The 15,896-nt window shown below is 39.5% G+C and overlaps 9 protein-coding genes across 9 annotated transcripts; 8 read left to right on the top strand and 1 right to left on the bottom strand. All coding sequences in view use genetic code 12, as the record gives it.

Moving 5' to 3' along the window:
* Nucleotides 1–114: 114 nt before the first annotated feature.
* Nucleotides 115–1,848, top strand: CANMA_002873 (uncharacterized protein; the record flags this gene model as incomplete). The annotated part of the gene is made up of 1 exon (XM_051814989.1): nucleotides 115–1,848. One exon carries the CDS (start codon nucleotides 115–117, stop codon nucleotides 1,846–1,848), a length of 1,734 nt encoding a protein of 577 aa, XP_051671514.1.
* Nucleotides 1,849–1,919: 71 nt separating this feature from the next.
* On the top strand, nucleotides 1,920–2,957 carry CANMA_002874 (uncharacterized protein; the record flags this gene model as incomplete). The annotated part of the gene is made up of 1 exon (XM_051814990.1): nucleotides 1,920–2,957. The coding sequence occupies one exon, from the start codon at nucleotides 1,920–1,922 to the stop codon at nucleotides 2,955–2,957; it is 1,038 nt and encodes a 345-aa protein (XP_051671515.1).
* Nucleotides 2,958–2,970: 13 nt separating this feature from the next.
* Nucleotides 2,971–4,038, bottom strand: CANMA_002875 (uncharacterized protein; the record flags this gene model as incomplete). The annotated part of the gene is made up of 1 exon (XM_051814991.1): nucleotides 2,971–4,038. The coding sequence occupies one exon, from the start codon at nucleotides 4,036–4,038 to the stop codon at nucleotides 2,971–2,973; it is 1,068 nt and encodes a 355-aa protein (XP_051671516.1).
* Nucleotides 4,039–4,645: 607 nt separating this feature from the next.
* On the top strand, nucleotides 4,646–6,123 carry CANMA_002876 (uncharacterized protein; the record flags this gene model as incomplete). Its single annotated transcript, XM_051814993.1, has 3 exons — nucleotides 4,646–5,086; nucleotides 5,153–5,238; nucleotides 5,439–6,123. 3 exons carry the CDS (start codon nucleotides 4,646–4,648, stop codon nucleotides 6,121–6,123), a joined length of 1,212 nt encoding a protein of 403 aa, XP_051671517.1.
* A 266-nt stretch (nucleotides 6,124–6,389) lies between these two features.
* IME2 (protein kinase) lies at nucleotides 6,390–7,499 on the top strand (the record flags this gene model as incomplete). The annotated part of the gene is made up of 1 exon (XM_051814994.1): nucleotides 6,390–7,499. The coding sequence occupies one exon, from the start codon at nucleotides 6,390–6,392 to the stop codon at nucleotides 7,497–7,499; it is 1,110 nt and encodes a 369-aa protein (XP_051671518.1).
* A 419-nt stretch (nucleotides 7,500–7,918) lies between these two features.
* On the top strand, nucleotides 7,919–10,142 carry CANMA_002878 (uncharacterized protein; the record flags this gene model as incomplete). The annotated part of the gene is made up of 3 exons (XM_051814995.1): nucleotides 7,919–8,153; nucleotides 8,210–8,903; nucleotides 9,116–10,142. The coding sequence occupies 3 exons, from the start codon at nucleotides 7,919–7,921 to the stop codon at nucleotides 10,140–10,142; spliced, it is 1,956 nt and encodes a 651-aa protein (XP_051671519.1).
* A 426-nt stretch (nucleotides 10,143–10,568) lies between these two features.
* Nucleotides 10,569–12,089, top strand: CANMA_002879 (uncharacterized protein; the record flags this gene model as incomplete). Its single annotated transcript, XM_051814996.1, has 1 exon — nucleotides 10,569–12,089. One exon carries the CDS (start codon nucleotides 10,569–10,571, stop codon nucleotides 12,087–12,089), a length of 1,521 nt encoding a protein of 506 aa, XP_051671520.1.
* Nucleotides 12,090–12,820: 731 nt separating this feature from the next.
* On the top strand, nucleotides 12,821–13,897 carry CANMA_002880 (zinc-binding alcohol dehydrogenase family protein; the record flags this gene model as incomplete). The annotated part of the gene is made up of 1 exon (XM_051814997.1): nucleotides 12,821–13,897. The coding sequence occupies one exon, from the start codon at nucleotides 12,821–12,823 to the stop codon at nucleotides 13,895–13,897; it is 1,077 nt and encodes a 358-aa protein (XP_051671521.1).
* A 409-nt stretch (nucleotides 13,898–14,306) lies between these two features.
* Nucleotides 14,307–15,386, top strand: CANMA_002881 (zinc-binding alcohol dehydrogenase family protein; the record flags this gene model as incomplete). Its single annotated transcript, XM_051814998.1, has 1 exon — nucleotides 14,307–15,386. One exon carries the CDS (start codon nucleotides 14,307–14,309, stop codon nucleotides 15,384–15,386), a length of 1,080 nt encoding a protein of 359 aa, XP_051671522.1.
* Between the last annotated feature and the right edge of the window lie 510 nt (nucleotides 15,387–15,896).

A 15,896-nucleotide genomic window follows, 5' to 3' on the forward strand; every position in this document is an offset into this window, starting at 1 on the left:
TTAAAATAGTTGTGCGGTTTTATCAAATTTTCGTTTCTTATTTTCCTTTTGTTTTTTTTTTTACTTTTTTTTCGAATTCGTCTTAAATCAACCAACTGCCCCCGACTTCAAATCATGACTTTGAGATTGCCATTATCGACGCGATGCCTTAAGGATAGACTTTCGTTAAGGCCGGTTGCGTCTGTTTGCCAGGCGAGCCGCTTCTCTACCACATTCAAGGTTCAACAAGCAGACCCAGAACAAGAGAACTCTATGCCATGGTACTTGAGGAAAGAAAATTCATCAAAAGCGGAGGATATCACTCACGAACAGCTTCCTGAATTACCCAACACAATACCTAATAGCATCAAAGATCTTCTTAAATTGCTAACTGAGAAATACGGGCTCACGAGTTTAAACGTGTACGACTTAGCTTCACTCCCGCAAGATCACCCGAAGCATGCAGATCAGCATTCTTCCGAAAGATTTATCATCATTGCCTCCGGAAAGTCTGAAAAACATATATATAAAGCATCGTATGAGATAAAACAGCACATAAAGCACAATTTCGGTTATTTGCCCCTCATTGAAGGTATGACGTCTAATTCCATAAGCTCCAGAACTCGCAAAAGATTAGCGAAAAGAGCTAGACAGGGTCCCCCAGCAACTCACAATACTTTTGGTATTGGTGCTAATTCGTGGGTGAGATGCGACTTAGGAGTTGACGGTGCAGTGGTACATATCTTGAGTGACGACCGCAGATCGGAGTTGGATTTGGAACTGCTTTATCAAGAGAATGTTACAGGAGAAGCAGTCGCTCCTCAATTACCTAGAAGGGATTACGAGGATACAGGGAGTGTATTTTATGGTTTGCGAAGGAATTTTCATACCTTCTCGAAACTTCAAAACGCAGTAGAGTTACATCGGGTTGCTAAAGCTTGTATGGAAAATATTGCAAACAGTAAAACAGAATCTTACAAGACTGAATTTAACGGTACGTTTACTGGTTCTACGGTACAAGAATGGGCAGAGAGGTTTGCATTCTACAAGAATCTCTATTTAGCTAATCCAATGGCCGCGACATTCGCCGATGTCGAACAAACTCTACTAGATAAGCATTCCTCAGCAAAATTACTTGGAGAAGACATCAACTGGAATCAAGAAATAGTGAACGATGTGATCAAATACATGGAGCTTTTGTTGGATATGAGGGAGCCTCTTCCAGTGACTGAAAAACTTGCCAGGCTTTCCAGCTTCATTTCAAGTCTTACCACGTTTTCGAGAGACGAGATCCACTTTTTTGCTGTTGACAAATTCCAGGCTTTATTATGGTCCTTGACTTGTGATGGGTATATTTCAATTGATGCTGCGCGTTTGCATACTATAATTCAAACTGGTGACGGGTTGGAACCTGAAAGTCGTCAAGCTGTTCAAGACTTACGGGCCGCACAAAATGTGAGGGAACTATTGAGGACGATAAACTTTGATAAACGAGGGGCGGTGCCGCTTTGGCTCAGAGAGCAAATGTTGTACACCTACGCAAATGCAAGGAATTGGGACTATTTTTGGAAAGAATGGGATACAATACAGCAGTCTTTAAATACACCTGCTGAGTTTTTGGACATGCAAGCAAAAACTATAGTGCTTCTAGCAATGATCAACGATAGAATTGCATTGCGAGACTTTTTTGGCAAGTTCTGGGACAGTTCAAACAGCCAGTCATTCATGAATCAATGGAAGAGCAATGGATCTCATTTTAACACTGAACAGGAGAAGCTTGCGTTGAAAAGGGCGTTAACTTTAATCCATCAGAATCATGGCTCCACTCCATGGCTTGAAAATGCTCGGGTATTCGCTACCACTTTGTAAATAAACATATTCGTACAATTTTTTTTTCTAATTGTTCTTCTAACTATACGCGTCTAGCACTTATCTCTACAATGAGTGACGATATTCTCAAGATCAAGCAGCAAATTAAAGATTGGGAGCATGGGTTCAAGGGGCAGAATGGTAGACTACCGACGAAACTGGATATCCACGATAATCCCAGTATCAAAGCATTGTACTCAAGGTACAGATCCATCAAACTGAATAAACAACCTGTAACAACAAAAGCTGAAATGACTTCGAAAGATGATGAGAATGACAAGGAGAACTTGCTTCCGACGCCAAATGGAGAGTTGGGCCCCACACCACAGGCAAATGGGAGGGTGTTATCGATATTCGACTTTAAATTGACTCCACCTGAATCATCGCCTTTGAAAAACAAGTCAGTGGATCCGCCTGAAGTTGAAAATGACTTCGACTCGATTCCGCTAGACTCCACTCCTGTCAGAACAAAGAGAAGATTGTCCTTTTCGACGCCAACAAGGGCTTCAGCTGACAGCACGCCAACCACGATCACAAAGAAACTTCAGCTAGCGGCGGAAACACCACGATATCTCAAATCGACGACGACCCCTACTTTTAATAGGAATGTTGCTGCAAACTTTCTGATATCGCCTTCACCCTTGAAGCCAAATAGGTTAGGCAGAAAATTAATGGATGTGTACAATATGTCGATACAAGAAATAGATGAGCCAATGCCAGAAGAGTTGATAGATTTGCAGGAGGCAGGGGAGGCGGAGGAAGCAGAGGGAACCGAGTCGGCATCAACTGAGGGCGAACCTATTGTGAGAAGAAAAACGCAGAAGCGGCAAACAAGAAGATCCAAAATGGCACCTAGGCCTGTCATGGAGATGGACTCCTTGGATAAAGTGGACGTCCAGCAGAAGATGGTCAATTTGGAAGAAAAAGAAAGGCATGCCCTTGCTGCTTATATGAACTCTGACAGTGAGTCTGAGTCTGATGCATCAAAGGCAGACAACACACAAGGAAGTCCTGTTAAGAGGACCAGGAAACCAATTGCTCAAAACTACAAGAGACTCAAGATAAATGATCCAAGGTCACGACGCTTTAAGCAGAGGATGAGAAGATAAATATGTATTATACCTATATCATTGTAGCTATCAATTCAGAGGTATCCTTGCTTGACTCAAATTGTACTCTAGGTTTAGGCTCGCCTTTGAACTCTTGCTCTGGGTCTGTTTGATTAGAATTTGAAAAATACACTGGCTTTCCCCATTTGATTTTATCCTGATCGTAGTCCCACACTGAATTGTTCTTTTCTTGTGCTGTCTTTGACTTTTTAATCTCATTCATCAATTGCTGCTCATCCTCTGTGACTTCCTCCTTAACTGGTGTATACTTCTCAACCATTACCACTTTGCCATTTTTTATCACCATCTCAAGCTGTTTTTCCCCTCTTTTCTGGCGAACTTTCTCCCTTTTTTCATCTCTAGCTAACCGTTGCTTCATTTTCAAGTTGAGGGCCCTCTCTTCTGGTGATAGCCATATCGATTGTGTTGGCATTTCGAAATCCGACGCATTGTCTATAATTCTTGTTCTCTCGGCTCCCGTATCTTGGAAATTCAATAGCGTTTCAAGTCTTGCCCTTGCGCTATCCAAATCCTGATCCAGATTGGTACTGGTGTGTTGTTCTGCATTAACCTCGTGTGCTACTTCTGTTGGTTGATCTCGATTCTTCAACTCCTGTTCAGCTAATTTAAATGCTCTATCTTGAGCTTCCCAAAATTTCTCACCTGGGTTCATCTTGACAACTATCTTCTTTTTCTGCTTTGGCTGGCTAGGAGCCTCAACTCTTTGATCTTGTCTTAGTAGCTCGTTCTTCTCTTTGTTTAAAACCTGTATGATTGCATCTTTGTCATTTGCTGCTATAAGGTCGCTCCCACAAAACGAGCATGGCTGCAAACCTTCCTTTGTGCATATGATCTTTCCGCAGTTCAAGCAGTTAGGAGCAATTTCAAATAAAGGATGCTTTCGAGCCATGCAATTACAAACCCGTCGTGTCCTCTGCTGGCTATCTTCCTCGATCTCCAAATCATACAATGCCGATTCGATATCTTGCAAATTAGTGAGGTTTTTTTTGTTTAGCTTCTTGTCGGGTGTAGCTTTCTCTCTGAGAAGCTGTGATGTTGTAGTAGAACCTTTGAGTGACATTAAGTATATCTCTTATTGAATGGTGTTCCGATATATATAGTTTGACGAAAAAGAGGGCGTGGACTTGTGCAACTAATCTTTACAAAAGAAGAAGGAAAAAAAATTACAAAACTGGGTCAATAGTCGTGTAGTCAACTTCTCTTCTATTAGTTGAGCACGACAGTGCAACTCAAAATCAGTAGAGATCTTAAGAAACACCGAAACTACATTTTTAATATTCTGGACTGAACACTTCGTAAACTTATTTGACTTATATGTGATCAGAATTTTGTCAATGACTGTGAGTGAGTTAGTGCAAAAGCACTAGGCGTCGTCTTGGGTGTGGGTTTATTAACCAAAACCAAGTTATCTCTAAATGACTCAGTACATAGTGCATATTTTGAGATAGTGAAGAATAGTATATATATTCCTACAGTATCATAATTAACTTGTAGAAAAGGTAGAAAACTAGCCGACATTACTACTCTTGAGTTACACTTATCGTAAGTGTATAAATCCATAAATTAGGTTTGCAGCTAATTTTGGTCGTGTAATTTACCAATTTAACTTGCGACATAATATGTGGAAGAGACACTGACCTCTCTACTCATCACCATCACCACCAGACATGTCAGCAGTTACTGACGATTCCAACAAGATCAGGACTTTATACAAGGAAATAACATTATTAAAAACAAAGATTCATGACAAGCAAGCTGCACGTACTTTGAACAGAAAAAAGGGCAGAGTAAGTAAACATAAACGTACTAAGCGGTCATTCACTAATCCATCACATGTCAAGAGTAGTGCGCCACGCTCCCATACTTCTACTGAAGATGTTGAGAACGGCATATCTATTGTGCAACCGGCTCAGGAGTATTATGAGTCGGAGGATGGGAAATCTTTGATTAACGTTCGCATTTATAGGGATGATTTGAGCACATTGGATGAGGTATCCACCTTTACTCGGGAACAAGAAGAACAGAGGGAGAAATTCAGGATTATAAACAGAATTAAGAGAAGATTGTCGAAGTATAAGGCTCGTAATACGAAATGTGACCGGGTTCTAGTCAAAGGGGAGAAGTATTCGGTTGAGGAAAACGGGAACATACTCGTACCACTTACGTATTATAAGGACACTACAGAAAATATTACCTGGAATGGGTATACGTATAATAAGTCAGATAATGGATTCTATCAAAAAAGTGGCAATTCACGAAAGTATGTATTTAGGACTTCGTTGGCCATAACCCATTACTAACCTATTTAGAAATTTTACCGATGACTGTCGCTACTTTATAGAGACAGGTACGTATTTTCATTAGACAATGATGATATATGAATACTAACTTGAGCTTCTTTTTTTTGGACTTTTTTAAGCATATAGGATTCTGTCAAAAAGGTTCAAGATGTTCATACAGACATGATAAGGAAAAGATTCGAGTTTGTCCATTCTACTTGAACGGGGACTGTGGACACAGTAACTGTCTTTTGAATCATACTCCAAATCATCACAACACTCCATTGTGCCACTTTTATTTGCAAAACAAATGCACAAATTCGCAATGCAGATATAGCCACTTGGTTCCCGAGCATTATGGGGATCCCAATTTCGACATAAGTGTATGTAGACCATTTGCTATTGGTCATTGGTGTCCAAGAGGTAGGAACTGTCCTTTCTTGCATGTTTGGAACTGCCCTGACTATGAAGAGGAGCTAGACTGTCCTAGAGGTGATGCATGCTCGTTGGCTCATGTGTTCACGTTGAAGATGCAGAATGATATTAGCACGCGGCCAAAGAAGTATGTTCGGGATCAGACTTTGGTTGAGGAAGAGGAGGAAGAGGATTTATCGCATTCAAAAACCAGTATTAGCAGCTACACTGTTGATTCTCGTGTGTTGTTTGCCACTGATTCTAGGGGAAACTATCAACATTATATCGACCAGGCGCCGTTTATTAAACAGGAGTACGAACGAGCGCCGTCGACGCAGTTTTTGATTGAGATTTCGTCTGATGAAGAGCACTTTTCTGAATCAGAAGATGAAGGAGTAGAGGTGAAAAGAGAAAAGGACTATGCGGGTAATTTTTTAGAGTTGATCAATTAGAGGGTAATTTTTATTCAGTATGTATACAGTGTAGCTTCCGTGAATGTACGTTGTTCTTTCAATCGTCATTTACGACACTTGTGTCACAAATTTTTCTGGTGTGTGTTTGGCGGTTGTGCATAAATAACGAAATGTGTTGCAAATTTAGAAAGTAAACACTATCTCTGCCACATATTCATCTTGTTTTATTTATCCTTATCAACGTATACAAGCACAGAAGCAATCACCATCAACCCATCGTGCAATCCCTTTTTCCCCTTGCAGTGATGTCTAACATAGCTCTTTCGTACTATAATGACTCCCCGCCAAAACATGTCACAGTACATTCGTACCAACAAAGATACCAAATAATCAGCAATCTTGGAAACGGCAGCTTTGGTACTGTCGAGTTAGCCAGGATCAAGTTCCCCAAAGACGAATTGCTCAGCACACATATCCATAAATCGGGGACATTATTGTATCCATTAGATGATTCAAAACGTAACACATCCAACCTTGTCGCCATTAAGACCATGAAAAAGAAACTTCCATCGTTACATGACTATGCCAAAGTCAAAGAAATCAAGTTTATTTCAAGTGTCCCCTCTCATCCCAACTTGGTACAAATATTTGAAATCTTTATCGACGATTTAGATCACCAATTGCACATCACTATGGAAGCGCTTAATCAAAATTTGTACCAGCTAATCAAGTCTAGAAAAAGTGTTAGGTTTTCACCAATGACTTTAAAGAGCATCTTGACCCAACTATTACAAGCCATCAAACATATCCACCATCACCAGTACTTTCATCGTGATGTCAAGCCTGAAAACATCCTCGTTATTCCAACATCACACTACTATGGGTCCAAAGACTCTGTGCCCTCATACAGACGAAATGACAACTTCATCATCAAGTTGGGGGATTACGGTTTAGCTCGTCATGTCAATACCGCGAGACCGTACACAGGCTACGTTTCAACAAGGTGGTACAGATCCCCTGAGATATTACTAAGGCAAAATAGGTATGGATGTGAGATTGACATTTGGGCCTATGGATCCGTTGCTGCGGAAATTGTCAACTTTGCTCCCTTATTCCCAGGTGCCAACGAAGTCGACATGCTTTGTAAAATTGTTCAAACTCTAGGCAGTCCTTCACTCCCAGGAAGAATGGACCAAGAATACCGTGTTCCTATCGGCGGGTACTGGCCCCAAGCAGCAGTATTGTGTCGTGCTCTTGGACTCCTGTTACCCTTTGATCGAGGCTTTACCCAATCCCAAATTCTTCCCGATGTTGATCGTGGCTTGTGCGATGTGATAATGACCTGTTTGCAATGGGACCCTATCCTGCGGCCAACCGCTCAAGAGCTTGCATGCTTCGAGTATTTTTCAAAATAGTAGTCCTTTGTGTATATATATATATTTGCTTTATAGAGCTTGCCAATAATTTGAAAAGAAGACAGAGTTTTTTTTGGCTGTAGAAAGCCGGATATGATGGCGCTACCGAAAACGATGGAGTTTGGTTACATTGTAATTTCGTGAAAGTGCTACATTAGCCTATAAACAAACTTGCTTTCACAAGCCGCTTGATGTAATGAATTAATATCAGTTGTCATGTAGTTTTTAGCCAACTTAAAATGCATTGTGGTGGGACAAGTTTGTCCCAACTCTAAAGGTGGCTTCCCCACAAAAAAGTCAAAAGATCATTCCTCGGAGGGCGGGCCACGCAATTCCAAAAACAGGCAAAAAAAGAAAAATGTTTAAAAGTCTGCAAAACCTACAAAAGAAAAGGATTATTGCTCACTCTCTAAGCTTCAATGTGTATTACTATCGCTACTACCGATCACCCAGACTACTCGTTTATACTTCTTTCCAATAGAGATGAGTTTTTCAAAAGACCAACTATGCCAGCCCAATTCAAGCAAGTTAAGGACCACGACAAAGTATTAGCCCCACTTGACCTTGCCAGACCTGAACATGGAACGTGGATAGGAGTCACCACAAGTGGAAAGCTTGCAGTGTTGGTCAATTACCGTGATATGGATACACAGAGTATGTATTGCTACGCTAATACGGATAAAATTTCTGTAATACTAACACACGAATAGGTACTATGAAGCAAGTGTCGAGAGGTATACTACCCTTGAATTATTTGGAGTCAACAAAAACAGACGACGAGTGGAGAGATAGTTTTTCAATCAATATGCAAAATGGCAATAATCCTCTTGACTTGAAGAGTATCGGAGGGTTCACGTTGTTGTATGGCTCGCTAAAGATTAGTCCAGGTGATGGCATAGACCATTTGAACATCTTGAGTAACAAAGGACACCATGGAAGGGTATTTGAAAAGAACAAGCAGTCGCAAAGGTTGGAAAAACATGACCATATTTCGACAAAGTCTACATTCGGGTTATCCAATTCACTTTATAATGATCCATGGAAGAAGGTTGAACTTGGTGAGCAAATGCTAAAGGAACTTGTTTCTAGATCCATAGGAACCCATCTAACTCAGGAGGAACTAGTTGAGCAGTGTTTCTATTTACTAAGTCACGATACCTACAACAGATCCATTATGAAACAGCACGATTTTGATGTCAAGGTATTGGAGTTGAGAAATTCCATATTTATTCCACCGCTAGAAAGAGAAGGTCCAGAGAGTAATTCAGCGTCAATCGGCGATTACTATGGGACCAGAACGCAAACTATCATTTTGTTGGACAAAGCAGGCAATTTAAACTACTATGAACGCAATTTGCATTCTTCAGATGTACGTGAGGTTGATAAACCATTGATTACGTCTAGGTACTCATTTGATATATATGAAAGTTGATTTATATAGGAGTAATCTAGTTTTTCTGAACCAAAAAGCTTGATTTTGATGGAAAAGTGTATCAATTTGCCTCGGCTTTAAAAGGAATTTCTTTTTAAGTTATCTCCGAGATTGCGCAAAAAGTTTTTGCTTCGCAATCGATGTCAGCAGGTCCAGTTTAAACACTTGATGCCGATAACAAAAGCCTCAGAATAATGCCCTTTGAAGTCCTCAGCACTGAACCAGAGACCAGAGTCTACCATTCACCGCCAGTAAGCCCACTGGCCTCCAATAATGACATCCTTATCATGATACCGGGAAACCCTGGTCTCGTTGGCTACTACATCACTTATCTTGACTACATCCAGAAGGCGATCCCCCAATTTGAAGTCTTTGGCATTGACTACTTAGGTTTTAACAAGCTCCCAACCACAAAGCAACAACATATCTACACCGTCGAGGAGCAAATCAACCACAATTATCTTGTGATAAAACACAAAATTGAACAGCAGCAGCAGCAACCCACCAAACCCAGCTTTTATTTCTTGTCCCATTCATTGGGAGGTTTCATTACTCAAAGAACCATCAAGAAGCTTTTGGAAGATGACGACTTGAAAGGCAAGTTTCAAGTGAAATTCAACGGCATGATTACTCCAACCATAAGCAACATAGCTGGATCGGAATCGGGAACCAAGTTTACCAAGATGATCAATGCTAGAATTCCCGTGGTGGGAATTGCCATGACTTTTGGTACCGTGTTTTCCTACATCCCAGAGTCAGCCCAGAGATACCTTTTAAAGCGCCAGTGGACCGTTCCAAAACAAGTGATTGAAGAAGGAGCAAATCATGAAAACGTCGGGTTGGAGAATTCGCTCGAAACAACCGTTGAACTCATCAACTCTCCTAGCGCTATCAACCAAGCACTCAATATGGCTAAAGATGAAATGAATGTCATTACAACCCTGGATGAAATCAATGACTGGTTGTTCACCAGTGGTTCAGATACATTTCAAAACTGGTGCTTTTTTGCCCAGCAAGACCATTGGGTTTCCAACCAAACCAGAGACCACTTGATCACCAAGTATGGCAATGTAGACCCAGGGAGAAATAAATTTGAAATTTGTCAAAATGTGGAAAATCCAATCAAACATGCATTTGTTTTGAATCAGAGTAAGGAATTTGCTGAAATTACTATTAATAGAATTTGCAAAGCGATGAAGCGTTGGGATTAAAATTATGTAGCTTTAAATAGAAATAGAATAGATTCCTCTCATATACTCTGCTTTCGTGAATTTTTGTATCTGAAAATTTTGTACAAAAATAAAGCCTCACAAATAATCATCAAGCGAGATGTGACTCCCATCGCCTTGGAAAAATTGACTCAGAGTCATCCTTCTCTCAACTTAGGTGCTTTAACTATGTGTGTTTGGATGTTATTTGGCAATCCCCAACAGAAAAAAAAATAATTAAACCAAAATCCAATTTATTTTGCAACTGCTATTTTTACCAAAGTTAATTATTACTCAAAAGAGAGCAGTGTTTTATTTCACTTCTACAATTAATATATAAATACTAGTGGAACGTGCATGCTAGATTGAACTTTTCCAATAAAGAACTTTTTTCCAGTCTGCTCCATTAGCTAAAACAAAAGCACAGCAATGTCCAGTTCAGATCAAGAATCAAGAACCAAATCACTTGAAGTTGAAGAAAATCAAATTGACCATTACGATAGAGACTTGCACAATGAATTAGACAAGCATGAGTTGAACAAGATTTATCGCAAGTTGGATTGGCGTATTATTCCCGCATTGTGGTGTCTTTATTTCCTCACCTCATTTGGGTCAAATTGTTATGGGTTAACCTTGACCATGAATGCTGAAGCTGGCCATTCATTAACGCAATCGTTGAATTTGAGCTCAAAACATACTTCCACTGCATCAGCTTTATACTATGTTGGTTATATCATCTTTGATGTCCCCATGAATCTTGTCATGACAAAAGTTAGCCCCCAGTCATGGTTAGCCAGAATTGTCATTACTGTGGGGTTGGTATACGCATGCTATTCTGCCTTGCACAATGCCGGTAGCTTAATAGCATTGAGGTTCATTAGTGGTGTTGTTGGTGCTGGTACTTGGCCAGGGATGAGTTACTATGTCTCTCTTTGGTATCCTAATGACAGAGCAACTAGAAGAATCGGTTACTATTTCACAGCAGCACAAATTTCGGCAGCGGTTGCCGGGCTTGTCAGTGCTGGTTTCCAAAAGATTGATGGTAATCGAGGCTATTACGGTTGGCAATGGATGTATTTGACGTACGGTACAATCACTATCGCCGTGGGAATAGCTTTGCTTTGGTGGTTACCTGATAGACCATTCAATGTTGTCAAACAATCAGACAGCAAAGTCATGAAGTTTTACAATCGATTCTTTACTCCTACTCATCCATTAAATGCCACAGAAAAGGAGTTGCATAGAAAGGATATAGAGTATAGGTACAAGTTGATCAAGTGGACTTGGAGAGATGTTGTTGCCATCATTACCGATTTGCGTATTTGGCCCTTGATTATGATGTACTTTGGTGTTGTTGGAACTGGGTTTGGTTTGGCGGTGTTTGGATCAACAATCATTAAGGTGAATAACCCCAGCTTGACGTCGATTCAAGTCTCTTTGTTGTATGCCCCCATTTGGTTATTTGATTTAGGTGGAATATTAACAATTACTCCGTTTGCCGATAGATTCAAAAGATTTAGACCCTTGATATTTTGTGGTGCATGTGTGATAATCATTGTTGGAATGGTAGTCACCACTTTTGCCCACGGCCCTTGGAACAAATATGCTGGATTGCTAATTGCTGGTTATGGATTAGGACCTACTGTGCCCATTTGCATGTCGTGGTCAGCAGAAATCTTCTTCTCTAGATACGGAGATGTTGGGACTGCCGTTAGTGCAGCTTTGGTCAGTGGGTTGGGAAATTTGGGTTCAGTTACTGCAACTTATGCGTTGTATTCCGGGTGGCCAGAAGACAAGGTGAGATTGTATCGTGATTCTAATATGATGTTGGTGTTGATTACTGGTGTTAGTATTATTTCCTGTGGGGTTTGCTACTTGATTAAGGATAAAGTGAGGCAAGAGGGTCCAAGTGTTGATATGAAAGAGCAAGAGGCACTTGAATCTATGTAACGGAGGAGTGTAATGGTACGGAGTTTAGCTGTAATCTAGAGCTTTTAATTTATTAGACTTGTAGTGTCGTGTTTAAGTCGAGACATGAAAGTGCGACACGGAAATATGCGTCAGAGAGGAGAGCAAAGCTAAAATATTAAATAATAAAATAGACAATAATAACCGATTGCTGTTAGTCTTTTTTGTGTTGACGGTACATATCCGAAATGTATATATTCACCTGACTAAGTTTACGGTGCAACTTCATTGAAGTTTACAACAATTCTCGATAGCTTCGATTAGCAGCTCATGAACAACAAAAAAACAGTATCCCGAGACCACTTTCCACTGGAAAAATTATGGACATCTTTTGAAGGAAAGCGCACTAGGTTGTCTTCATTCGCACCATATTGATGATTATCATTAGTAATCTTTACATTTTTGTGTAATTCATTCTTTTGTTCGGCAGTTGCTTTTTTTGGGGGTTTGGTTTTTTTAGTTCAACAAAATGCACACATATGTAATAGAACCATATGGTAAGTTCTTTGCAGTTTCTATATAATGACTTTTTTCTTTAACAAATTGAAATTGTCCGAATATTTTCTCAGGTTTGTTTTTTCTTTTTCTTTTTCTAAAACTCAATTGAGCAATTCGTATAAATAGACGGACTTATTCCTCTTTGCCTGAACTAACATCCAACTTCATTTTATTAAAGCCACAGTTGCATACCAAACATAAAAAAGGGTACCAAAATGAAAGCAGCAGTCATTACAGGAAACAAAGTTTCCGATTTTGAAATTAAAGAAGTGCCAACTCCCGAAATTTCCGAAAACGAGATCCTCATCAAATCGAAAGCATTTGCCGTTAACCCAACTGATTGGAAGCATGTTGAATTTCAATTTAGTAAAGAAGGAGATATTTTAGGCAGTGATGTTAGTGGAATTGTGGAAAAGGTTGGTGCTAAAGTTGACAATTTCAAAGTTGGTGATTATGTCAGTTCATTTATTGTTGGAAACATATCACCCAAAAATGGAGCTTGGGCCGAATATGTTGCTGCTAATCCATTGGGAACAGTCAAGTACCCTCAGTTGACGGAAGATCCAAGCAAGACTGAAGCTGGCCCCATTACTACTTTTGAAGGGGCAGCCAGTGTCAGTTTAGGTTTAGTCACTGTCGGTTATTCATTCTCTTATTCGTTGAGAATTCCAGAAAATGTTGTTGAAGGCGATTTCATCTTGATTTGGGGTGGTGCTACTGCCACTGGTGCCTTGGCTATTCAATTGGCCAAGTTGATCTATGGTTTAAGAGTAGTTGCCACTGCTTCCCCAAAGAATCACGAGTATCTTAAATCTTTAGGAGCTGAATACGTGTTTGATTATCATGATGATCAAGTTGTTGACAGAATTAAGGAGGTTGTTGGTGGCACATTGAAATTTGGATTTGATACAATCGGCACACCTGAATCTTTCCAATCGGTTTATGATGCGACAGCCAACACCGAGGTAACCATATTCCTTGACTCTACATTGTTTCAAGATAAATCCAGCATCAAGTTGAATGAGTCAAGAGACAATTACAAGATTCATTGGGGTCACACTTTGGCCTATCTTGCAATCACGAAAACAAAATTTTTTGGTAAAGATTTATACCAGCCCGATGATTTATTAAAGGCTTTTGAACCTTGGTGGACTGAGGTTTTACCAAAGTACATTGACAAGGTAAAGCATACAAATTTGGAAGTTTTACCACGTGGTTTACAAAGCGCTGGTAAAGCTTTGGAATTATCGAAGAATGGTGTATCTAATGCTAAAGTTGTATTTGATGTGTAATTTTTGAAAGTGTTACATTATATAGGTTAGTCTAAAATAAATTATTCTTCTACACATTTTCCAGACAAAATCGTGCAAAAATCGTTGAATCAGAAAAGTTCATTAACTCGGAGGATCTTTTTGTACTTCACTTAACCTGAAACCCCCAATCCGTAAACTGCAACGTGAATGTTCTTACGTTTCTTTTGCATCAGGCAAATGCTGCACTCTTATTTTTGGGAGGAAGGCTCTTCATTATGGCTACACAAAACCCCTAACTAATAAGTGTTTGATTTGTAATACACACACACACAGTTTCAAAGCAAGTGAAAAATATATAAACACCTACATTCTCTCCCAAATGTCACTCACAATAGTTCATTCCCAATAGTTCATTCCCATTTCATTAAAAGAACTTCAACTTTTCACAATGAAAGCAGTAGTATTTTCAGGAGATAAGCAATCACCTACTGACGTTAAAGATTCATTACCCATCCCCACAATATCTGCCGATGAAATATTGATCAAAGCCAAAGCATTTGCTATTAATCCTACGGATTGGAAGTCAGTCGACAGTGGAAATTGTTCCGCTGGTGATATATTAGGATGTGATGTTAGTGGAGTGGTCGTTGAAGTTGGGGAAAATGTACCACACTTTCAAAAAGGTGATTTTGTGGGTGCATTTGTTGTTGGTAACGTATCACTGACCAATGGTGCCTTTGCCGAATTTGTCGTTGCTAATCCATTTGGATGTATCAAGTATGATCAATTGGAAGATAAGGTGGTGGAGAACTCGAGTCCAATTACAACTTTCCTTGGTGCTGCAAGTGCAACGTTGGGATTGGTGACTATTGGCGATTCATTTTCTTATCAATTGAGAATAGGTGAAAGATATAGTGAAGGAGATTATATCTTGATATGGGGAGGTGCTACTGCAACGGGAGTGTTGGCTATCCAATTGGCAAAGCTGATTTATGGTTTGAATGTGATAACTACTGCCTCAGCCAAGAACCACGAATATCTCAAAACAATAGGAGCCGATTACGTTTTCGATTACCATGATGATAAAGTTGTTGGTCAAATTAGAGAAATCGGAAGAGGGCTAATCAAATTTGCATTGGACACAATTGCCAAACCAGATACATTCCAAAAGGTTTATGATTCAACCAGTGAAGTTTCTGGTGATGTATACCTTGATTCATTGTTATTTCTTGATGGAAATTCAATCAAATTGAATGAAAACAGGGATAATTCTAAAATACATTTTGGTAAAACATTGGCCTATTTAGCAATTACTGAATCTAAGAAAATAGGTAGTTCTATATTGAAACGGCCTAAAGATATGTTGAAATATTATGAACCTTGGTGGTTTGATATTTTACCAAAGAATATTGGACTGATAAAGCATACTAATTTAAAAGTGTTATCAAACGGCTTGAACAGTGTCGATGAAGGGTTTAAATTGTCTAAAGAGGGGGTATCTAGTGAGAAGGTAGTATTTAGTATTTAGTATTTAGAGCTATAGTTGCAACCCAATAAGGTTTCCCTGTTGGTGATAACCTCTCTTTCCCCCACTTCCCACTTGTGACGTGTCGTATTTAACCTAACCAAGACATTGCACAAAATAGAAATAGGAGAACGAAGAGAAAAAAAAATAAATGACTCAAAATTATATGCAGTACAAACCGTTGTCGCATCAAAAGAGAAAGCCACAGTTGTAATACTAATAATCTAGAACCATTAAGATAGAACGTTCTATCTCTTATTGGGAGTTGTGAGGTGGGGCCACCTTCATCCATACGTAAAATTGCTGAGAAAGGAATTATTCCGTAAGAGAAGCGTGGGCTTACTGAATAAAGGCTATGTAAATTGAGTCGTTAGTGTGTCAAATTTACTTTTTGAAATATGTCAAAAAAAAGATATACATTATGAGAGGCGGGGGAAAATATAAGCGGCACTTAACTTTGATCATGTCTACTTGAATTGACAAGGGTGTAAGATTGACAATGGACTTATTTTT

Source organism: Candida margitis (assembly GCF_024628925.1).
Source record: "Candida margitis strain CBS 14175 chromosome Unknown scaffold4, whole genome shotgun sequence".
NCBI classification, from domain to species: Eukaryota; Fungi; Ascomycota; class Pichiomycetes; order Serinales; family Debaryomycetaceae; genus Lodderomyces; species Lodderomyces margitis.